This window comes from Lipotes vexillifer, unplaced genomic scaffold, assembly GCF_000442215.2.
Source record: "Lipotes vexillifer unplaced genomic scaffold, Lipotes_vexillifer_v1.1 scaffold21, whole genome shotgun sequence".
Classification (NCBI taxonomy): domain Eukaryota; kingdom Metazoa; phylum Chordata; class Mammalia; order Artiodactyla; family Lipotidae; genus Lipotes; species Lipotes vexillifer.
In genome coordinates this window covers 2,744,568-2,769,470 of record NW_006774065.1, presented here as the reverse complement: position 1 = coordinate 2,769,470, position 24,903 = coordinate 2,744,568, and the positions used below count along the sequence as shown (strand labels likewise).

Genomic DNA, 24,903 nt, shown 5'->3' with positions numbered 1-24,903 from the left:
GCCTCCGCCTACCCCTGCCCCCCGTTTTTGTCCGCCCAGACACGGAAAGGTTCCCCTGCGCCTTTAAGAGGCCGAGGCGGGCGCCCGATTGGCCGAGACGCGCCGGTGACGTCACGCCGGGGCCGGCGCCGAGGCGGCCCTGACGGCCCGTGCCCTCCCCCTCCCGCCCCGCCGCGCGCTCGCGGACAGTCGGCGCGCGGGCCGGGCCGGGCCGGCGCCCCGTCACCTTTCCTTACCCGTGTCGCCCCGGGCTCCGGGGGATGCCCCCGGCCGGGCCTCCCTATGGCCGCCGACGTCTTCATGTGCTCCCCGCGCCGGCCCCGCAGCCGGGGCCGCGCGGTGCTGCTCAAGCCCCAGGTGCCCGAGGACGACGACGACTCGGACACGGATGAGCCGTCTCCGCCGCCCGCCTCCGGCGCGGCCACCCCGGCCCGGGGCCACGCGAGCGCCGCGCCACTGCCGCCCAAGGCCGGGTCGGGCAGCGAAGAGCCTCCGCGCCGCCAGCAGATCATCCACAGCGGCCACTTCATGGTGTCGTCGCCGCACCGCGAGCACCCGCCCAAGAAGGGCTACGATTTCGACACGGTCAACAAGCAGACGTGCCAGACCTACAGCTTCGGCAAGACCAGCTCCTGCCACCTGTCCATCGACGCCTCGCTCACCAAGCTCTTCGAGTGCATGACCCTGGCCTACAGGTAGGACCCGGCCGGCCCCACCTCTCGAGCGGAGCTCCCTTTGACCAAACAAGCGCGGAGGGCTGGGCCGCCTGGGGACCTCTTGGCTTCAGGCATTCCCTTTGGGTCTTCCCTCTTCGGGAGGGTTTATGGGTCTGGGGTCCCTAGTGGAAGCGAGAGGGGCGGGGGTCCTGGCCTCTTCCCTGTCAGCAGGGCTTGGGTTCTTCCGGCTTCACGTTCCCCATGCAGGCCCTCACCTCCAATTACGAGGCCACCGATTTCGGGTAAGAAAAAGGTGTAAATACAGGCTGTACCTTGTGTTACGCGACTTTATCCACCCTTCCCCCAAAAGCTTTGTGTGCTTCCAGCAATTGCCAGTAGTGGTTAGGACCACCTGTCCAGGGTGGCTTAAAGTCGCTGGTTCTAGTATTCAATGGTTGAGTCAAATTTCTGAGCCTGTTTCCTCCTTTATAAAGAGGGGATGACAGTAGTGTTTGCCTCAATTGGCTGCTGTGGGGATGGAACGAGATAGGTAAAGTGCTTATTCCAGTGCTTGGCACATAATTAGTTGCTCCAGAAGTGTGAGCTACTTTTCTTATTGCCCCAGCAGAGGGAGGCTGGGTCCTCTCACATCCCCTTTATTGGGAAGCCCTCCCCCAACTTCGGAGGGGCCCTGGCTGCCTCCTAGGAAGACTTGGAGCCACAGCTCTTGGAGGTGCAGGCTGTCCTCTTGGCAAGTTGGAGGGTTCTTTGGCTGGCTCTGAAACGTTATATGGAGATGTCAGTGTTTAGGGCGGGCATCCCAGGCACCATCCTGACCTGTGGCTCCGGCTCTAGGCAGAGATCCCTTTTTTCTAAGTCACAGAAATGCGTGGTCCTCATGGGTTAACGTGGCCTTCCACTCTCCCTTTCTCGGTGTGTTTGTTAGGTATTTGCTTCAGATAATTTCTGCCTCAGCAACAGAACTTCGGTGGACTAGCTGCAGTACAGAGCAGCCCAGCCCTGCCCAAAGCTCATGATAGGATCTCCGCAGAGTGGAGGTTACTGCAGTAGTAACTGGACTGGCTGGGGTTGTCTCAGGTCTAGTCTGCAGGCAGCGCAGGGAAAGTTTCCTTGGAGACTCCAGAAACAGTGTAAAGAAGAGTAGGAACGTTACCCTCACCCCCCCCCCTTTTTTTGGAGAGTAGGGAGCCCCACATATATTCAAGGTACACATTTACCTGAAGTTGAAACACTAGATATACATGGCTCTGGGTGGCATTTTCCCCTCTGGAATAAATGATTAGTCAACTTGTTCCTTTGCTATGTTCCTGAAACGCACCCCACTCTTCCCGCCCCCATTTCCTCTCTTGAAGGCCTCCCTGATGGTTTGTTTGCCACATGGCTGCGTTACGTTACCCAGAGCCTCCTCCAGCCTCCCTTGCGTGGCACGTTGGTTAGGCTCTGCTCTGATTCTCTGGTCTTGCCAGTTTGAGCTGGCACTGAGCCTGTGAAGATGTTCTGTGTTTTTTTTTTTTAAAAAAACCAAACGGCATTGAGATTGCAGCCCTCTGCCCTCGTTTAGCTCTGCTTACCCAGTCTCAAATTTTGAGCACTTCATTGGAATCAAACGCAACTAGATTGTAGCATATGCTACAGTGTGAGAGAGCCCTTTCAAACAAAATTGGAGGTGAAAGACAGGAATGTGCTTTATTAAGCGAACTTAATCCTCCTCTTTATTTTAATATAAACTTCTCCGCGTACAAAGAGAGAATGGTTGATTGCGTAGCAGGAGGCATGGGCTCGAAAGCACTCACCTAAGCTCTGCTAAAGGAAAAATAAACCAGTCTCCCCGCTTTGCCCTCCGTTTGGATAACCTAAAGGCTTATTATTAAATAACACCAAAGAATTTTAGTAATGGTGTGTTTTTTTTCACTTCTTTCAAAAATATTTTGGCAACTGTCCATTCCTCATTTAACTTTCTTGGTTGCAAAATGCACCCTTAGTTTGGTTTGAGGCTTACCTGGTTCTTCAAGACCGCCAGCCCCTTTGGCTCTCCTGCTTTGCTGTCATTCCCCATGTAGAGTCCTGCCACTGCAGGTCCCTGATATGTGTCCACCTAGTAATTTCTCATGAAGATGCTCTTTGTGTCTCCGCGTGGGGCTCGTTGGATGGCCCCAGAGTTTAGTTGGCAGTGTGGAACCCGGGTACAGATTGACAGAGGAGTGACTCGAAACCAGTTGTCTGGGCTGTAGCCTCTGGCCCAGAAAGCAGCATGAGAACAGAAGTGAGTTTCTGACCTCAGCTGTCCTGCACGACCACTAGCTGGCTTTCAGAGGAGGGGGGTTGAGATATGGGGGGCAGGGAGGAAAGAAGAGTCAACCCCAGAGGTGGCCTAACTTCCCTCTCAGTGCGGTGTGAGTCTTCACCACTGTTTTCCAGGTTCTGCTCCTGGGGCTGAGAGGAAGGCCAGGTGGGCCTCCTCTTCTGTCTGACTGTTTGTGGCCTAGGCTCTTTCTAACTTCAACTTCCTGTCTGTCCCCTGGCCTCTTTGTTCTAGCCGCCTAACTCTCCCTGGTACACTCTGTGCTTTTTTTTTGGTTTGGTTTCCTGTTAACTGCTGCCTCCCAGCTGTTTCCAGATGAAGCTCAACAGCTCTTTGGGGGAGGAACCAAGTGCAGGGGAAGTTGTGGTTGTCTTTCCCCAGTCATGTGAAGTGGCCTAGGGACTCTGAATGTGGTCTGTTGCTGAACATGCACTCCTGAAGGATCTTTGGCAAGACCGACTTCGGGTGGGGGAATAGGGTCTTTGAGGAGTTGGGACTAGGTGTGAATGTGCCCCGTGGTCCACCTGCGCAAGTGACAGCGCGGATGGATTCCAGCTTCATGCACCTGGCATCCCTGTCCTTCCCACACTGTGATGCTAAGAAGCCCTGTAGTGAAACATCTTGCTTTGGTCCCACAGTTTGTGTTCAATTACTGGGACGTTTGGGACGGGAAGAAGTCGCCTCTCCCCAAGGCATAGCTTAGAAGTTCATGGCTTACCTTCTCTAAGGCTTCCTGTCTGCCACTGTAAAATGGGGAGGATAAAGCTCCGCTGCAGGGTGGAAGTGAGGATTAACTGAGGTAATGTCTGTGGATGTGTCTAGTACCTGACAAATAAGAGGCAAGAGGAGCGTCCTCATTCAGCTGACATTTATTAGGAGCCCCTTTCTCATCTGTAAACTGAGGGAAATAATGTGTCTGACTGGGGTCTTTAGTGTGGCTTTCAAATGCCTGCCTGACAAATGCTAAATGGATGCATTCTTGGTTTGTCCATACTTTCTAAGGCCCCACAAAGGAGCTATGTACTCTAGAACATAGTGCCCTCTTAACACTGTGAGGAATGTCACACATGTAAATCACCCACGTGGATTCTGAACACATCTAGTAGATAGCTTTTTGTGGTTGGTTTTGGTTTCGCTTCTCTCTCTCTTTTTTTAAATTTACGTTATTTTCGGCTGCGTTGGGTCTTCGTTGCTGCGCACAGGCTTTCTCTAGTTGCGGCCAGAGGGGCCCACTCTTCACTGTGGTGCACGGGCCTCTCATTGCGGTGGCCTCTCCTGCTGCGGAGCACGGGCTCTAGGCGCGTGGGCTTCAGTAGTTGTGGCGCACGGGCTTCAGTAGTTGTGGCTCGCAGGCTCTAGGGTGTTGGCTCAGCAGTTGTGGCCGACGGGCTCTAGAGAGCAGGCTCAGTAGTTGTGGCTCACGGGCCCAGTTATTCCGTGGCACGTGGGACCCTCCCGGACCAGGGCTCGAACCCATGTCCCTTGCAATGTCAGGTGGACTCCCAACCACTGCGCCACGAGGGAAGCCCATCGCTTCTCTTTTTATGTAACTCTTTATTAGGGAGCCTTGTTGTGAATGTCTGGGGGGCAGGGGGAGAGACAGTCCTTTTATGTATTTAAAGATAAGCAGTGGGCTTCCCTGGTGGCGCAGTGGTTGAGAGTCCGCCTACTGATGCAGGGGACGTGGGTTCGTGCCCCGCTCCGGGAGGATCCCATATGCCGCGGAGCGGCTGGGCCCGTGAGCCATGGCCGCTGAGCCTGCGCGTCCGGAGCCTGTGCTCCGCAATGGGAGAGGCCACAGCAGTGAGAGGCCCACGTACCGCAAAAAATAAAAAAAATAAAAAAATAAAGATAAGCAGTAGCTTTCTGGACAGTGGATTTCTGCTCCAGTGGATATTTGAGGAGACCTTTTAATTTGGACCTGTAAGATAGCCTTGGGATACAAGTTTCTAGAATGTAACCCTGTATACGTATGTATAGTAACCCTCTGTTCCTGATTCCTGATTCCTGATCCTGAAGGTTTAGAGCATCTCGTCCTTCAAGTTTTAAGATTTCCATAGAGGAACTTTCTAATCCTAGGTGCGATAACTAGCTGTAAATGGGAACCATTTACACAAATGACTAAATTAGTTTTATTCTTCTGCAGCCATGCTGAAGAGAAGCAGTTTCTCTTCTCTTGCACTTTCTTTGGTCTTTAATCATAATATGGTGTCCATTAAAGGGCCGCACTGAGATGGGAGTGCGGGCTGCAGAGATGAGAAAAGACTGTCTCTGTCCTCCAGGAACTCACAAACCTGGGGTGGGGGACAGATAAACAGACAGTTGTAAAACAGTTAGCAAGGGCTATGATAAACAATGTGAACCAGGTCCAACGGCAGCACCAAGCAGGGTGCCGAAGCCAGTGTGTGTGTGTGTGTGTGTGTGTGTGTGTGTGTGTGTGTGTGTGTGTGTGTGTGTGTGTGTGTGTGTGTGTGTGTTTGCATAATCAGGATCAGTGTGGACAGTTTCGCCTGACATTGGGGTTTCATACGTATCTCCCCTTCCCCGTGTTAACTGTCAAAAATCATGCAGGAAGCCCCAGAGTTCCTTTTGCCTATCTTCTCCTTGTTGGTAGTCCAGGACCAAATTTCCTTTTTCTGTAGAGGCTGAATGGCTGATTGCCGTCCTGATGGAAGGGCAAAGAAGGGTGATCAAATTGGGAAGAGCCCGGGGAAAGGGGTTGGAGGGGAGGGTGGAGGGAGTTCATCTGCTAGGGTGGGAGGAGGGAAGAAAATTCGCACCAGCTGAGCAACTACCACCCTCCTGGAGTCTCTGCGTTATCCTAAGTCACAATAACCCTCTCAGGCAGGTGATGATGGAATTCCTATTTTTAAAACTTTAAAAAAAAAAAAAAAAAAAGGAAAGAAAACCTGAGCACAGAAGTTAATTTGCCTTGTTGCTGGGAGGTGAGGCAGCTTGTCCAAGGCGGTGTCTCTGGGAGCTGAAAAGGAGTCGAAAAGTCACCTCCCTCATCTGCTCACAGAAGCCTGCAGTTCTGTAAGAGAGGAGGTGAAAGTGCCAGTTCCTCTAAGAATGTAAGGCGGGAGAAACCAAGATGGGGAAAACAAATGCCCTTAGGCAGCTCCGTGCCCTTCCTCGGGCTGCCCTTCCCCACTGGTAAAATCCTGCCCTTCCTTCAAGAGTGTGGCCCTGCCGTCTTTCTCGAAGGGAGTGAATGCCACAATCCTCTGCACATCCACAACCTTATTGGTTCTGTGTGGTGTATTCTTCCATAGACCTGACTTCCCAGGATTCCTGCTCTCTTCACCTTTGACTTTCCCACGGAGCCTAACAGTTGTCTGGCACGTACTGGGTGGCTAAGAACTATATGTGGAATTGAAGAGGGAAGCTCAGGGGCCTAGCGGCCAACATCAGAAACTTGCCTCTGGTGAACCTTGTTTATCTTCTGCTCTGCAAAGACAAATACACCCTCTGTGGAACAGTGCTTCAGGGGTGTTGGTGTGGAGTGGGACAACGAGGTGTTGTTTTGCTGGGTAGTGTTTGTGTTGTGACCCACACGGACTGGGGCTGTAGGCAGATGAGTGGCCCCTCAAGACGTCCACGTCCTAATCCCCGGGACCTGTGAATATGTTAGGTTACATGGCAAAGAGGAATTAGGGTTGCTGATCAGCTGCCTTCAAAATGGGGAGATTATTTTGGATTATGTGCGTGGGCCCAGTGTAATCAATCACAAGGGTCCTTAAAAGTAGACGAGGAAAGCAGAAGAGAACCAGAGAGGGAGCAGCGGGAGAAGGACTTGGCCTGATGTTGCTGACTTGGAAGATGGAGGAAGGGGCCATGAGCTAAGGAATATGGGCAACCTTTAGAAGCTTGAAAAGGCAAGGAAACAGATTCTCCCCTGGAGTCCTCAGAAGGGACCGAGCGCTGCTGACATCTTGATTTTAGCCCCAGAGACCCATTTCAGACTTCTGACCTCCAGAACTGTAAGACAGTAAGTTTGTGTTGTTCTAAGCCACTCATTTTGTGGTCATTTGTTACAGCAGCAATAGGAAATTAATACAGACTGGTCTCAAAAGTTTCTTGAGATAATGTTTTTAAGCACATAACACAAGAATAAAAGTCTTTCTTAAGGCTTCTTTCCCCACAGGAGAGCATAGCAGCCCACCCTGCAGTTATGTCAAGCTGTGCTGAGTGTATTAGGCACCACTTCAGGGGATCTAGTGATAGGAGGGCCCTCGATATAAAAGAAAGTCTGTAAAGTGGTCTTATCATGGTTCCCTAGCACGGTTTCTAGAGTAGGGTATTGTAGAAAGTTAATAGTACTTATCTTTAAGGATTCTTATATGGCTGATGAAAAATTCAGAGTGTGAGCTCCTGTTCCCCAGAATTGAGTTACTTCTTGGGTATAAAATGTGCAGTTCAGACAGCAAATATCTTAGGTATTTTCTATCTTGTTGGAATTCTGTCTGTGGTTAGAATTCCAGGCCACAGGGCTTGAGTTTTAGGCAGAGCCCTTTTGGCCACGTGGATCAGGGACCCTCTGGTGCTAGCGCATGTGATGGGGGTTTAGTGCAGGGGTCAGGAAGGGTGCTGGTACTCCCGTGAGCCTCCAGGGTTACCAGGACTGCCAGACTTCAGTGCACACTGGAGTTGGGTCCCAGGACACTGTGGGCCCTCAGCAGGGGGAGCTTGCCCTTTCCTTAAGGTTCAGCCCCATCAAGTGACTCAGCTCCTCTCTCAGGCTCTGCTTTTCTTTGGGATCTTCTGCTTCCAGCTGCGCTCTCACCTGCTTCCAAGCTCTTGCTCCTGGGAGCTTCTGCGTCTGCCTGACGGGAGCTCGCCCGTGGCCTGTGTTTCGCACGCAGGCCTGCTTAAAGCTTCCCGTTACTGTCAGTGCTCTTTGCCAATTGTCTAGTTAAATTAGTCCATCGTCTCCAATTCAGCTACTTGAGAAGGAGACCAGCAGTGCCCTCCCTCTCTGAGCAGCACCTCAGGGACCCCAGAGCATGAGTCGAGCCATGGCCTTTGGACAGGATGCCCTTTCCTTCCAGAAGTATTAATCAGGCCTCTATTGTGTGCCAGGCACTGTTCTAGCCCTTCAGGGTACAGTAGTAAACAGGACCGATTAGTCATCTGCCTTCATGGCATTTATATTCTTCTTTTTCTTTCAGTTTTATTGAGATATAGGTGACATACAGCCCTGTACACATTTAAGGTGTACGGCACAATGACCTGACTTACAGGTATTGTAAAATCATGGAGTTTGTTGTCAGTTGGGGGATTCAGTGTGCAAATCAGGTTTATATCGTTACTGCAATAAAGAACATAAAACACGCTGGGAGATGGAAAGCGATGGGGGTGGGCAGGGTGGGGGACACCGTATCTTCGCGGGTCGGAGAAGTGTTCTGACGAAGTGACATTTCAGGTTGAACTGAAACCTGAGTGGCGAGTGGGAACCAGACGTGGGTAGTCATTGCAGGCGATGGAAGAGCCCGAGGCAGAGGCCCAAGGTGGAATGAATTTGGCACATTCTGGGGCTAGGAAGAAGGCCAGCATGGCTAGAACACTGAGGGCAGAAGGGTGAGTGGTAGGAGAGGAGGGAAGGGGCCTTGGTGGGTGGTAAGAGGTTAGGATATTTGCTCATTGCTCTGGGGAGTTGGCTTGTTGAGGCTGCTCAGTGTGGACTAGGGGATGGAGGGCAAGGGGAGCGCACGTGGGTCCCAGAGCGGGGGCAGTGGAGGTGGTGAGAAGTGCGTGGATTCAGGGCTGATTTGGGCTTGCCGGTGGGTCGGACCTAGGGGATGTAAGGAAAGAATCAGCAGGGGCCCTGAGGGTTTTGGCCTGAGCCGTGGGGGCCATGACTGAAAAGAGGAAGCCGAGGGAGCCCTGTCAGCCGCGTGGCCGGTGTGAGTGGTGCTGAGGACCCTGCTGTGTTGCGCTGTTCACTAAACTTGGCCACGTGGGCCGTGGGCGGAGCAGCTCCCCGGGAAGGGGCTGCGAGGGGCTGTCAGCATCGGGGGACACCGTGGTGTCCAGGGAGGTCCTCACTGTCTCCAGAGCAGTTCTCCACTTAGCCCCAACCAGTCTAGACCAGTCCAGGCGCCAGGCTTCTTTCTTCTGTCCCAGCTGCTCTGTCTTGCCTCCCTAACCCCTGTTGTGCCTCATGAGGGGCCAGTTGGCCATGGGAGGTTTTGGCGTTTTGAGCTTGTATTTGGGATGGCAGGTTTTTGTTGTTGTTGTTGTTTTTTCCTGTGAAATATATACTGTCGTATCCCGAATGATATTTTTTCTCACTTGGGTCTGGTTGTGGTAGAGGAGTGCCGCCTGGTCTTGAACACCCTACAAAGAAACTTCTCCGGATCTAGCATTCCTAATGTGTTTGGGGTCAAACTGCACCATCAGACAAACCTTCTAGAAGGAGGCAGTGCAGAAGAGGTTATTTGGTAGCTCCAGAAGGACGCACAAGATCTGGAAAAATAATTCCAGAAACTGAATTCCTTGTCCATAGCTTTTGAGTCTCAGAAGTGAACATAAAGAATCCGATTGAGGAACAGTGAAGAGTGAGGCCAGGGAGTAAAGAGCTCATAAAGGGACAGCAGGGAAAAGCAGGCTGCTGGTAGGAACAGCAGTGCAGAGGGGACGCTGTGGGGATTTTGTTAGCACAGTTACACTGTTGAGGAATATTCTGTGCATAGGAGGGTCTATTTTGAAAGCTAGTTACCACTTCTTCCCTCCATGGCTTGTGGGCGTAGGGAAGAAGGCAGCCTCTTTTGCTCTGTCACCATGGAACAAGCAGTCATCAAAACAAAAAACAGCTTCTTATGTAGAAAGTAGGAGAATTAACCTAGTTTCTAGATAATTACCCAATATTCTGGCTTTTTAAAAAACAACCAAGGGCTTCCCTGGTAGCTCAGTGGTTAGGAGTCCACCTACCAATGCAGGGGACATGGGTTCGAGCCCTGGTCTGGGGAGATGCCACATGACGCGGAGCAACTAAGCCTGTGCGCCGCAACTACTGAGCCTGCGCTCTAGAGCCCGCAAGCCACAACTGCTGAGCCCACGCACCACAACTACTGAAGCCAGTGCGCCTAGAGCCTGTGCTCCGCAACGAGAAGCCACCACAATGAGAAGCCTGCGCATAGCAACGAAGACCCAATGCAACCAAAAATAAATAAATAAAATAAATAAATTTATTGAAAAACAAAACAACAACAAAAAATAACCTAAAGAACCCCTTCGTATGCTCAGGTGGTAACTGACCCATTTGCAAATGGACTACCTCATCTTATGGGACCTGCCCAGATAGCTGGATACTATGCTTTCTAGAGGAAGTGAATTTATAAATTCCTCTTATTTATTAAAATGAAACACTTTCAGACTTCCCTGGTGGCGCAGCAGTTAAGAATCCACCTGCCAGTGCAGGGGACACGGGTTTGAGCCCTGGTCCATGAAGATCCCACATGCCGCGGAGCCGCTAAGCCCAAGTGCCACAACTACTGAGCCCAAGTGCCACAACTACTGAAGCCCACATGCCAAGCCGGTGCTCTGCAACAAGAGAAGCCACCGCAATGAGAAGCCCGCGCACCACAACGAAGAGTAGCCCCCGCTCGCCACAACTAGAGGAAAGCCCGCGCGCAGCAACAAAGTCCCAATGCAGCCAAAAATAAATAAATAAATAAATTTATAAAATGAAACACTCAGCAAATTCTTAAAACAGTATATGATTATATTAGCTTGCTGTTTTAAACAACTATTTTCCAGTTGAGTAGCAGGGTCTTTTACATTGCCTCCTTTGTTCTTTAAATTATTAAACGGATCATTCTCTGCCTTGGAGCAAGACTCTTTCTTCTACTTGTACAGACAAGTTTTTGTTGTTGTTGTTGTTAACAGCTTTATCAAGATATATTCATGTACCGTAAGATGCAGTCATTGTAAGTGTGCAGTTCATTGATTTATTTTTTTGTTGTGTGGTCATTATCACAATCCAGTTTTAGAACATTCCATCACCCCACTAAGATCCCTCCTGCCCTTTTACATTTAATCCCGGTTCCCACTTTAGCCCCAGACAACCATTAATCTGCTTTCTATGTCTATAATCTGCTTGTCTGTGCCTTTTCTGGATATTTCATATAAATGGAATCATACTGTATGTGGTCTTTTGTGTCTGGCTTTTTTCACCTGGTGTAATGTGTGCAAGGTTCATCCATGTTTATAACACATACCCATATTTTGTTCCTTTTTATTCCTGGACAGTATTCCATTGTGTCAATATACTACATTTTGTTTATCCATTCATTGACAGGCAAGTTTTTGAGGGAAGCCTAGTAGCTTCATTATTTGGATGTTGACTTTCCATTTCCTTAGTAAAGGTCTCTTGCAGATTCAGCTAGGAACTTCCTTACAAGGTGAGAACAGGAAATGGCAGTGAATATGGTGGAAAGATGATGGATTCAACACCACTGGATAGTGGTGCCACTAGCTGGCAGCATATCCCTTAGCCTCATAAGTCTGGGTGTCTTTAACCGTAAAGAAAGAAAAAAAGTGAGAGGGGAAGGGAGGGGTTAGACTAGAATCATGGTTACCAATCTTATTTTTCTTCCACGGACCTTATGTTTTTGAGAGATAAAGCCTTAGAAACAAATTGTATTCAACAATTAAAAGGAACAAACTACTGGTATGTGCAGCAACACAGATGAATCTCAGAAACATTACGTCAAGTGACACAAGCCTTACCTAAAAGATTATATACTGATTCCATTTATATGAAGTTCTAGAATAGGTGAAGCTAATCTATGGTGAAAAAAAATCAGACCAGTCCCTGCCTGTGAGGGAGGTTGAAGAGGGGACTGGCTGGTGAGAAGCAGGAGAGAACCTTTTAGAATGATGGTCACGTTTTATATCATGAAGGGGTTGTGTATACATTTGTCAGAACTCTCTGAACGGTACACTCAAGATTTGTGCATTTTATTATGTGTAAATCTCACCCCAAACAAAAAGAACCATTGACAAATGTTGAACTCAGGGACGAAGTGTACTGATGTCAGCATCTTATCTTTGAAATGCTTTAAAATAGTGGCTCTCAAACTTTTTGGTCTCAGGACCTCTTTGTGCTCTTAAATATTGAGAACCCCAAAGAGCTTTTGTTTGTGGATTATATCGATGTTTACTATATTAGAAATGAAAACTGAGAAAAAGTAAAAATATTTGTTAAAGTACTTTAAAAAATAATAAACCCCATTTACCATGTTAACATAAATAACATATCTTTATATAGAACAGCTATTTTCAAAAAAAATAATGAGAAGAATGACATTGTTTTACCCATTTGCAAATCTCTTAGTTAATGCTTAGTTCGAAGACAGCTGGATCCTCATATCTGCTTTTGCATTCGTCTGCTGCAATATCGAATGTCTGGAAAACCTCACCATTCTTGAGAGAATGAGAGTGAAAAAGGAAAATAACCTCTTAGTATTATTTTGAAAATAGTTTTGATATCCTGGACCCAGAAGGGGTCTCAGGGGCCCTCAGGTGTCTCCAAATCACACTTTGAGAACCACTGCTTAAGCAAAATAAGATGGGTTGTTGGGTGGGTAGATGAATTTTGATAAAGTAAATCCATCAAAGTGGTAATCGTAGCATTCAGGTGGTGGGTGCATGGGCGTTCACCATCTGATTCTTTCAATTTTTCTGTATGTTTGAAAATGTTCATAATAGAAAAATGAGAAAATCACATTATTTAAACAGTGGCCACCTGGCTTTATCATGGACAAATAAATATGTTTGAAAACAACTTTTGGAATGAAGTACTGACACATGCTACAACATGGATGAACCTTGGAAACATTTTGCTTAATGAAAGAAACTAGTCACAATGGACCACGTGCCGTGATTCCATTTGTATGAAATGTCCAGATTAGGCAAACCCATAAAGCAGAAAAGTGGAGGAGTGGTTGCTGTGGGAGGGAAGGGTGGATGGTCACTGCTAATGGGTATGGGTTTTTTAAAAAATTATTTAATTAATTTATTTTTGGCTGTGTTTGTTGGGCCTTCGTTGCTGTGCGCGGGCTTTCTCTAGTTGTGGCGAGCGGAGGCTACTCTTTGTTGCTGTGCCCGGGCTTCTCATTGTACTGGCTTCTCTTGTTGCGGGCTCTAGGCGCACGGGCTTCAGTAGTTGTGGCACGCGTGCTCAGTAGTTGTGCCCACGGGCTTAGTTGCTCTGCGGCATGTGGGATCTTCCCGGACCAGGGCTCGAACCCATGTCCCCTGCATTGGCAGGCGGATTCTTAACCACTGCGTCACCAGGGAAGCCCAAGTATGGGGTATTTTGAAGGAGTGATGAAAATGTTCTAAAATTAGGGAACGGTGATGGTTACACAACATTGTGAATATACTAGAAACCAGTGAACACTTTTAAAAGGTGAATTTCATGGTGTGTAAATTATGTCTCAGTAAAGCTGTTACTTAAAAAAAAATCCAGACAGTTTAGGTTTTCAGCATTATCTTTAGGGAGGCTTACTTGGGAAGCACTGGACGATATGATCTTGAAGATCCTAAATATGTCAGTGTCTAGAAATTCCATGACTCTCTATCTTCCATCTCTTCTGTGTACAGTAAATGAGAGACTGTTTGGGAAGGTGACCTGTCCTGGGCATTTCCCCTAGATTAAAATCGACTCAGGAATTCGGCTCTCCAAGTTACCTCATAGCTTGGCAAATCACCCTAAGGTTATCCTGATAAGACCTTTTTTTCTTTTAACATTGTCTGGGTCAGGGGTCACAAAGTCAAATGCCCACAAGGACCAGGAAATAAAGTGGTCATTGGTAAGGCAAAGAGGACATTTGCTGTCTTTTATTTTCTGGCTTTTGATATAGTCATGGTTACAGAGAAACATTTCTTTATTATGAAAACCATGCACGCATAAACTGCAGTTGACTGGGCCTCCCTGATGGAAGGGCAACAGGGAGTGGAGGGGTCTGTGGTGAACTGGAGGGTACGTGCCTGGTCTAAAGGGGGCAGCCATCACTCAGCTCCAGGCGACTTTTGCTATTTGGGAATGTGAGCTCAGTGTTACGTGGTCTGGCATATTTGAAAATTGGAAGAAATCTGAATTTGTATGTGAACTCTACATTTCAGTTTCTACCTAATGTCTGAGTTCAGGTATTAGGAATTCTGGGGAAATGAGTTTAATCTCGGTTGCATCTAGTTTAGAAGTGAGTCTTGGCCTAAGAGGTGAAGGGCTGTGTGGTGCTGTTTGCCGCAGGTCAGCCCTGGCACGAGGAAAGTCCTGTTAGGTGTTCTTACTCTTAGTGTCCCTTCATGCTGTGTTGAAGTTGATACGATCACAGGACCATCATCTTCTGAATACAAAATCTAAGACTATCCTCCTGGTAAACCCCAGAGGTATACGTGCTCCTGGTAGACAGTTACTCTGAGTTATGAGGAACGAGGGCGATTATTTTAAATAATCTTGACTTGGAGGTGGAGGGTTGACTCTCCATTTTGTGAAGTTATTGGACGGTAGGTTACTCATAGCTTTACATTCCATTTCTGACTGTTACCCCTTAACTTCACCACCGTACCTGCCTGGGGTGGGGCTGTTTTCGTAGGGTGATTCTGGGGTGGAGGAAAGGGATAACCACTTGACTTAACTCCAGACAGTTGATTTGGTTGTAGTTGAAACAAAATTATAACTTGAAGTTAGCCCGAGGAGGCCCCTCACTTGGCTCTTGTTTAAAGTTGCTAACCTACGCTTTTGACGTTGCGTTGCGTGCCTCTGGCTTTGCTTCCCCAGTTAAGTGTGTATGTGTGCGTGTGCACTTGTGCATGTGCGTGCGTGTGTGTGTACATGTACTTCAGGTGGTTAAGAAAGGAATGGACATGCTTGCTTTGAACTCTGCCCCCAACACACACTCACACACGTTCCCATCAGCCACCCTGCACACGTTCTGAGACTTTCCAGCTCTTGGATTTTCTGTCTATATTTGATCTGATCTATAAAGGTGTTGGCAAATAGCTTTATGGTTCTTAAAGGCCATGACTTTGCTTCTAAGCCAGATTGAAATAGAATTTGTACTTCTCAGGGGTGCAGTTAAGCACACTCACTGAGAAATTGGGGAAGTAATCTTCAAAGCTTATTTAGCACCTTTTTGGAATTTGACTGTATTTCTGGGTCTCCTTCCAGGGGAAGAAAAAAAAAAATCCCAACACCCACAGATAACCATTGTCAATTCCCTGTTGTTTATCCTTCCAGACCTTGTGGGGTTTTTGGTTTTTTGGCAGGGTAAGTGTATTTTGTTTTTCTATTTAATAGACTGTGAACACCTTTCCAAGTCCACAAATACTCATCTGCAGTACTTTTTAGTGGCTGAATAGTATTTCATTGTCCACACAGTGAAATGTACTGTTATTTATTGGAACCCTCTCGGGTGGTCATTGAGAACATTTCATGATATTTTTGTGTTTCTGAGCCCCTGTTCTTTTTACCTTATCATATCCCTACTTTCTCTGCAAATGTCCCTCTGCCTCTTCCTCCTTCCTGACAGAAAGAACCATTTACCTGAGAACCTTTGGAAAAAAGGGACCTGGCCTGGCCTGTCCCACCCTCCTGCCCACATGGATAAGGTGTGTGTGGAGGTGGTGGTGACAGGTATGCAGCTCAGCAGCAGCCTTTGTCTGTGCCTCAGGCTGCAGAGAGAAAGGCTGGCTGCATTCTCAGCCTGCAGAAGGGCAGGGGACACGGTGGAAGGCGTCTGACACACCCCTCAGCAGCATGCCTGGACCTGGGCTGAGCTTGCATGTTCACGCCCCGAGGCCAGGGCTCCCGCACTCATGCCAGCAGGTGGATGCCATCGCTTGGCTTTTTGTGGTTCCAGAGGCAGGGAGAGCGTTGAGCTTCACGAAAGGTAGTGATTCCAGCTGTGAGTCTGCCCAGCTGTGGCGAGCTCACCTGAGATGGGGAGTCGAGTGGATGCGTGTTCCTGCGAGTCACAAACCAGACGCTGGTGTGACTTGGTATATGGAAGGGAAAGCTGACTCAACTCTCTGGAAAACAATTTAAATACTTTCTGTCGCATCGAGTCCAGAGATGCTGATTTCTGGCTTTTCCGCAGCCTTACTTGTCAGCGTGATCACTGGTGGGGCTTCTGTGGTTCTGTCTATCCGACCACCCACACTGGTGACAGAGTGGTGGCAGAGGGGCTGAGCCAGGACAAGAGGCCTTCGGTGACATTTTAAACGCTGGATCAGGTCATTACGCCTCCGTAGGCCCAGTGGCAAGGTTAGGCTGCCCCTGTGGCGTCCGGGTCCACCGGCTACATTCTGGCCCAGAGCCCCTTGCTGTGGCCTCCACCTCCTACCCCAGCAGAGCCTGGCCCCAGCCTCCTAGCACTCTCCCAGGTTGGTTCCCTGTTTATTGGACCAGTCTCTATTTCCTTCTGGCTTTGAAATTCATGATTTTTTTCCCCCACGAGAAACCTTGGCAGAAGACTTTATTCCATGGGAAAAAAGCCTTCTCAGAAAAACAAGGAACCCACTTTTGAGCTCAGGCCCAGGCTTGTCCTTGGTGATGTCCTTGCACAGTACCTGAGAGCCAGCAGGCAGGTGGTGCTGGGGAAACTTACCTGTGGTGGGCACGGCCTCCTCCAGATGCTTCTCTGGTAGAGCAGCCTACCAGAGGACCTACTGATTACAGTTGAGCTGGCTCAGCCTGTATGTAGCCAGCTGCTTTTTGCCCGATAACTTTGTTTGCTTATCTCTGTTTTTATGCCGATTGCTGGCTCCTTGGAGTGATGGGTGTGTTTGTGGTAGGGTTTGAGGTGATTGCCACTGATTGGTAAAGTATGGATGAAGTGAGCAGGGAAGGGTGTGGTATGAGAAATATTGTAATCTTCTGGTCCCTCTCATCCCTCAGTTCTTCCCTGCAGAGAAAATTTCTTCTGCTTCCTATCCTAGAGGGTAACAGCTTTCAGGCTCCTGTGAAGCTGGGAGCAGCCACCTCGGCTCAGTAGCTCCAATTGAGGTCTTGGGTGTGCTGCCGTCCCCGATCGACTGGAACGGTGACCCAGCAGCACTGCAGAAAATCTTGACATTTCAGCCCTGTGTTCTTTGTTGTCTGGGATTGCTGGAAATGCATCAGTATGTGAGACTCAAACATGTCCCTGGAGTAGGAGCTCCACGGCTGAACAACAGTCAGCTCCGGTGACGTGTCATCACTGAATGGCAGCTGGCCTGCCCGTGTTGAGTCACGTGCGTTGGCCGATGTTGGTTTATGTGTGTAACTTTTTTCCCTCTTTTTAGCATGGCGTCTCAAAGTCAGGGGCAGAAGTGAGGAGAGGAGTGCAGGATTTGGTGGGATGTTGCAGTCTTCTGACAAAACCATCATTGTTTGGAATAAAGTACCAGTTGGTTTGGTTTGAATGGCTCCATCGCTTCAGTGCTCTGAAACGGCTGTTATTCTTCCACCTCAGCAGCGTTCCTGGGTGGAGGTGGAAGGAGGACTGCCCGATCCAGAGGGGAGAAACTGCTCTCCTTTGCCCTCTCTGCTCAGCAGCAGATCAGTTAACCATCCAGAGCAGACAGTCTTCTCCTGGTCAGCGGGCATCCCAGGCCACTCCTGGACCCCAGCTGGGTCGCAGCCATCGTGGCCTCTTGGAGGAGTGGAGCTTTTAGGAATCAGGCTGCCTGCTCATGGCCTCAACCTCCCTTGGCGCTCACCTGTCCCGGCCAGGCTCCCTGCCTGCTGCGCTGCTGCCCAGCTGACCTCCCTGCCGACCTGTTAGCCTGCCGTCTGTCCCTGTCATGTGTGATAGCTCAAGCTGTGGAGTTAATCCAAAGAGCGAATCATTCCTCTGGCTGGACTCCCAGACACAGTCGCTTGAGCCTGGGACAGACACTCAGTGTTTTGGTTCTTTCTGATGCTGATTAGGTTGCGTTGTCTTACCTCTGCCCCTCGTTCAGTTTCGTGTTTGTGTGGTCAGATTAGTCAGATCCAGCTGTGTTTGTGGAAATCCCAGCCTCTCGGGTGAGGACAACAGGAACTTGCATTGCAGTGGAGGAGCTCACATAGGAAAGACTGAGCCTCCTCCATTTGCTTCCAGAGTCGGAACTTCATTTTCCTGCGTCTGAATTGATAGCTCTCCAAATGCAGTGTGGTCTCAGTATGACATTTGAAGAACTTAGGAGAAATGTAGAGTATGAGAAACCATTTTTTTAATGACCCTGGCCCCAGACTGGCAAGTTAAAGTGATTTTTCTCAGAGACGGAGATGCAAAGGCAAGCAGATTCTGCGAGGAGGACAGAGCCAGACGGATGGGAGGGGGTGATGTAAAATGACCTTGTCCACAGCGTTAGTTCTTCCTCAGAGATTGGAACCACCTACATGGTGTGCTTTGGGGAGCACAGAAGAATCTGTCAATGGAGCTAAATTACTTCTTTAGTTCAGTCCTTTGAGTTTTGTGGTATTAAAGTTGGGTGGATAGCTATTAAAATATGTTTGCAAAAATGACTCATTTATTTGCCCTTCTCTTAAGGACTAGAGCTTCCTTTGATATAAGCCAGTTTTCCAGATCACTGTTGTTTATTTCATTAATCTTCTCTTTTATAAAATTAACCGTTCTTAATGGGAAATGGAAATCCCTCTCAAATGTGTAATAATCTTCACTGCTTTCTTGAACATACTGAGTCTGATATATCATTCGATTATTTAGAAAATCTATTTCTGAATGTTACTTATTGTAGTATTAGTGCCATCGTGACTTCTTGATGAAGCTGCACTGATCAGGTATGTTTACTTCTCTGCTCAACCATCTCAGCCTCTCTTGTGAGCTGAGTTTTCAAATCTTTAATGATCGTCTCCTCCAGGCTGTTGGCTGCCACTTGTTCTGCAGTGAGTTTGCCATTTACTCTCCCTTGTTGTCTGGTGCCTCTCATTTTCTATTGGTTTGCATAACTTGTTAAATTGAGTGTAAAACGAGAGTAATTAACTTAGTGAGAGTTTAGAGACTCTCTGAGTCAATTGCACAGACCTTTACTATCTATCTTGAATTATTTTTACTTACTTTGGTATAACTAAATTAAGCTCCAGATAGTTCCGAGATAATGCTATACATATAAACTTCTTTTACAGTGTAATTTTAAGCCATTATTATCCAGTTACATCACTGAAATTTGTTGACCAGGCTAACTTCTTTGTATGAAAGAAATTATCTGCAAATCTTAAGAATATTAAGCTCTTAAGAAAATTACAGTTTATTCTTATTTCTGAAATGTTAACTCCAAATCACAATGGTAAACTATGTCCCCTGGCTAATTAAATATTACTTTCTATTAGTTATCAGAAGGAAAATCACTTTTTCCCCTTTTCAAAATGGAAATAGTTTTATGGAGGGTTCTCTCCAGCCCTTCTCCTTATTATATAAAAATGCATACTCATTGTCAGATGGAGAATTCAGACATTTCAGAAAGATAGAAAAGAGCAGCATCCTCTGAAACGTTCTTCTTGGATTTATTTATTTTGTCACTGTGCCCTTTTTACTTTTTTCTGTGTCTGTATAGGTAAAAATAGACCTGTACCATCATTTTCAGTTGTTTTTTGAAGAGCAAATGTTTTTAATTTTGATGAAGTCCAGTGCATGTTTTTTAAATGGTTCATGCTTTTTGGGTCCTATTTAATAAATCTTGCCAAACGCAGGGCCTCTAAGATTTTTTCCTATGTTTTCTTGAAGAAGATTTATAGTTTTAGCTCTTACATTTAGGACTATGTTCCATTTTGAGTTAATTTTTGCATATGGTGTGTGGTAAGGGTTGAGATTCAGTTTAAGAAGTACTTTGATGAATGTTCTTGTTTATAGCTTTTCTCATTCTACTTCTTTAACTATTTTCTTAAGATAAACTCTTGAAAGTAAAACTGTAAGATCAAAGAGCATTCACACTGAAATCTTTGATATATGTTGCCAGACTGGTTTTCAGAAGTTGTACCAATTGGAAAAGACAACCTCCAGAATGGGAGAAAGTATTTGCAAATCATACATCTAATAAGGGATGTGTATCTAGAGTGTATAAAGAACGCTACAGGGCTTCCCTGGTGGTGCAGTGGTTGAGAGTCCGCCTGCAGATGCAGGGGACACGGGTTCGTGCCCCGGTCTGGGAGGATCCCACATGCCGCGGAGCGGCTGGGCCTGTGAGCCATGGCCGCTGAGCCTGCGTGACAAAAAAAAAAAAAAAAAAAAAAAAAAAAAGAACGCTACAACTCAAAAATAAAAAGACAAACAGCCCAATTAAAAGCAGGCAAAGAACTTTAATAGATATTTCTCCAAAGATATACAGAGGACCAATAAACACATGAAAAGATGTTCAACACTGTTAATCATCAGAGAACCCTGGCGGTCCAGTGGTTAAGACTTCGCCTACCAATGCAGGGAGTGCAGGTTCAATCCCTGGTCGGAGAGCTAGGATCCCATATGCCTTGCGGCCAAAACACCAAAACATAAAGCAGAAACAGTATTGTAACAAATTTAATAAAGACTTTAAAAAATGGTCCACATCAAAAAAAATCTTTACAGAACCCCCCCCACACACACACACACTGAGATACTGCTTTACACCCACTAGGTTGTGATAAATGTTGGCAAGGGTGTGGAGAGATTGGAATCTTCCTACACTGCTGGTGGGAATGTAAAATAGTGCAGCCTCTGTGGAAAACAGCCTAGTAGTTCCTAAAGAATTGAACATAGGGACTTCCCTGGCGGTCCAGTGATTAGGACTTCACACTTCCACTGCAGGGAGTGTGGGTTCAGTCCCTGGTTGGGGAACTAAGATCCCACATGCCCTGTGGCCAAAAATTTTAAAAAAATTGAACGTAGAGGTGCCATTTGCCCCAGCAGTTTCACTCCTAGGTATGTACCTGAGAGAAATGACAGCATATGTCCATATAAAAACTTGTACACGAATGTTTTTAGTAGCATTATTCGTCGTAACCGAAAGGTGGAAACAGTTAAAATGCCCACCAGCTAATGAATAAATCAACAGAATGTGATATATCCATACAATGGAATATTAGCCATGAAATGGAATCAAGCACTTGCTCTAACATGGATGAACCTTGAAAACATGCTAAGTGGAAGAAGCCAGTCACAAAAAAAACACACATTATATGATTCCAATTATATGAACTGTGCAGAGTGGGCACATATAGAGAAACAGGAAGTGGGGGACTTCCCTGGCGGTCCAGTGGTAAAGAATCCACCTTCCAATGCAGGGGATGCGGGTTTGATCCCTGGTCGGGGAACTAAGATTCCACATGCTGCGGGGCAGCTAAGCAACTACTCAGCTCGTGCGCCACAACTAGAGCCCGCGTGCCACAAACTACAGACCCCATATGCCCTGGAGCCCTCACGCCACAACTAGAGAGAGAAAACCCACACGCCACAACTAGAGAGAAGCCTGCGTGCTGCAACGAAGACCCAATGCAGCCAAAAAGCTAAATAAAATAAGTAAATATTAAAAAAAAAAAAAAGAGCAAGTGGATTAGTAGTTGCTTAGGTTTGGGAGCTGATGACTAAGGGGTACAGCATATTTTTTTGAGGTGGTGAAGATGTTCTAAATTTGATTGTGGTGATAGTTGCACAACTCTGTGAGTACACTAAAAACCATTGAACTATACGCTTTAAATGAGTGAATTGTTTGTGAATTATGTCCCAGTAAAGCTGTTACTCCCTAAAAAGAATAGGTTTACCAACTAATATTCCCACTAGCAGTGTACAAGAGCCCATTCCCCCATATTCTCCCCAGCTCTGGGTTGTCATTGCTGTAATTTTAAATTTTAAATCAGCTCTATTGAGGTTTAATATGTAAACAATAAAATTCACCCTTTTAAATGCACAGTTATATAATTTTGACAAATGTATTCACATGTGTAATCACTGCAGTCCAGATACAGGACATTTCCATCACCCCAGAAGGTTCCCCCAGACCCTTTCCAGGTATTCCTCCCCATCTGTCTCTCACTATAGATTAGATTTGTCCTGTGTTTTGTGTAAATGGAATCATACAGTATATACACTTTTTGCCTGACTTCTTTTTTTTTTTTTTTTTTTTTTTTTTTTGCGGTACGAGGGCCTCTAACTGTTGTGGCCTTTCCCGTTGCGGAGCACAGGCTCCCGACGCGCAGGCTCAGCGGCCATGGCTCACGGGCCCAGCTGCTCTGCGGCATGTGAGATCTTCCCAGACCGGGGCACGAACCCGCGTCCCCTGCATCAGCAGGCGGACTCTCAACCACTGCGCCACCAGGGAAGCCCTGCTTGACTTCTTTTGTTCAGCATATTTTTAAGACTCATCTGTGATGCTACTTGTATCAGTATTATTGCATGGATTTGAATGTTTCTGTACCAGCCTTAGTGTGGACGTATATTTTTATTTCTCTTGGGTAAATGCTGGGTCATATGTAAGTGTATGTTTAACTTCATAAGAAACTGCCAAACTGTACCTTGGGACTTCCCTGGTGGTGCAGTGGTTAAGAATCTGCCTGCCAATGCCGGGGACATGGGTTTGATCCCCGGTCTGGGAAGATCCCACATGCCACGGAGCATCTAAACCCGTGCGCCACAACTGAGCCTGCGCTCTAGAGCCCACGAGTCACAACTACTGAAGCCCGGGCGCCTAGAGCCTGTGCTCTGCAACAAGAGAAGCCCCTGCTCACCACAACTAGAGAAAGCCCACGCACAGCAACAAAGACCCAATGCAGCCAAAAATAAATAAATTAAATAAATAAATTAAAAAAAAATCCTTTTTCAAAATAGCTGTACCTTTACAAAAATTTTGTGTACCATTATTACTGTGCGTTCAAAACTCTGTTAATCTGATAGCCCAAATTGTGGTATGCGGGCCTCTCACTGTTGTGGCCTCTCCTGTCGCGGAGGCGCAGGCTCCGGACGCGCAGGCTCAGCGGCCACGGCTCACGGGCCACGGCTCACGGGCCCAGCTGCTGCGTGGCATGTGGGATCTTCGCGGACTGGGGCACGAACCCGTGTCCCCTGTATCGGCAGGCGGACTCTCAACCACTGCGCCACCAGGGAAGCCCTTTTTCTGGTGTTTTAATTTGCGTTTCTTTGATTTCTAGTGTGTTTTTTGTTCCCTGAATTTGACCATTTATTTTATATTTGTGAATTTCCTTTTAGTTCTTGCAACTTGCTCTTTCTTTTTTTAGTTGGGATGTGGGTCTTTCCTTTTCCATTTTTTTTCAACTTTTTATTATAAAAAAATTGTAACGGAAAAGTTGATATAAAGGTGCAACCATCACCTTTATAACCACCACCTGCACAGCTCACATTTGCTAGCTTTTGCCATACTTGCTTTATGTATATGTCTTCTTACTTTCAAATGGTTCAGGAAAAAAAGTTGGAGACATCATGACATTTTATTCCTAAAAATAAAGGCATTTCATTTCATAACCATTATGTCATTTTCATGCCAAAAAATATTAATTTATATAACATACAGTCTGTATTAAAATTTCTCCAGTCAAAATGTCTTTTGTAACTGGTTTTTATGAATCAGGATTCAGTCAAGGCTTATACTATGCATTTGGTTTTCATCCCTTTAGTCTCTTTTAACAGAAAAATCATTCTGCTTTTTCCCTCTTGGCATCGACTTTTGGAAGTGACCAGTCCAGTTGTCTTGAAAAACGTCCGACATTCCGTATTTGTCTTTTGTTTTGTTTAACGTGTTCCTCTGGGTCCTGTATTTCCTGTAAACCACATGGTAGGCCCCGAAGGCTTGGTTACATTTAGGTTCAACATTTTTGATGAGTGTGCTTCACAGATAGTCACGTCGAAGGTACACAGTGTCAGGGTGTCCCAGTATTAGTGATACCAAATCTGATCATTTGGTTACAGGTAACTGCCAGATCTCTTCATTGTAAAGGTATGTTTTTCTCCATGCAATTACTAGTAATTTGGGGAGCTTAACTGATTTCGTAAAACTCCTTATGCAGTAACTTTTTTTCACAGTCTTTGTCTCAGTTTGGCAATGATCTTCTAACTTTGCTTCTTGATTTTTTGATTTAGAAGAGATTTTTCACTTTTATATATTTAAACGCCCAATAGTACAAGAGCTTTCTTTCCAAACGTCCCTTTCCTAAACCCTACTCTCCCCGTTTTTCCTTCCTCTCTCTCTGTCCCCCCCACTTTCTCGTTCTGCTTTATTTAAATAACTGGTATGAGAAGCTAGCTCTTCCTCCTGTTCTATCATCTTTTTGGACTACAGATTCAGAAAATTGCACTTAACCCAAATGTGAGATATGGACGCACTGACTTTCCATAGCTGTCTCTTATTTTTCTAAGAACATAACTGCTGTAGCTGATCACAGCCCTCTGACAAAGGGGAGGCAACAGTGAGATTGAGACTTTGGTCCTTAAGGCTCCAAACAACCCATGCTCTTACCTTAGCTCCTCTCATCAAAGCTAAGGATGGAGGAGGGAGGGGACCAGAAGTCAAAACTGCTGATATTTTGAGAAAGACCCTCTTTATTCCTCCTGCTTGAAACGCCTTTTCTCTACATTCCCTTTCCCTGGTTAACTCCTGCCCATCCTGGAGACTTGGCTCAGGCATCCTATTTGAGGAAGCTGTCCTGGACCCACCATCGAGTACCCTGCCCTGTGTCTCCATACACTGCACACATGCCTTCGCTCCCTCAAAGGAAGACATTTCTGTCTTTCCCATTACCTTGTAAGGTCCGAGGATTAAGAGCCCGGGACTAGCTTTGTTGCCGAGTCCTCCACACAGAGCCTGACACATCGCAGGCTCTTGACAAATGTTGCTGGGAGGTTTCACTTCCTGGCCTGCAGATGATTTCTCCTGTACAGTTATGGATGTGTTTGCTTCCTGGGTGTGAAAGCAAGTGGTGTTGAAGGTTTTTTTTTTTTTTTTTTT

The 24,903-nt window shown here is 46.9% G+C and overlaps 1 protein-coding gene across 1 annotated transcript in view; it reads left to right on the top strand.

The window, feature by feature from the left end:
• Positions 1-282: 282 nt before the first annotated feature.
• MLXIP (MLX interacting protein) overlaps positions 283-24,903 on the top strand; it is a 59,655-nt gene continuing 35,034 nt past the window's right edge. The window contains exon 1 of the mRNA XM_007448701.1: positions 283-695. Coding sequence (XP_007448763.1) covers positions 283-695 — 413 coding nt within the window. The remainder of the gene's footprint in view (positions 696-24,903) is intronic.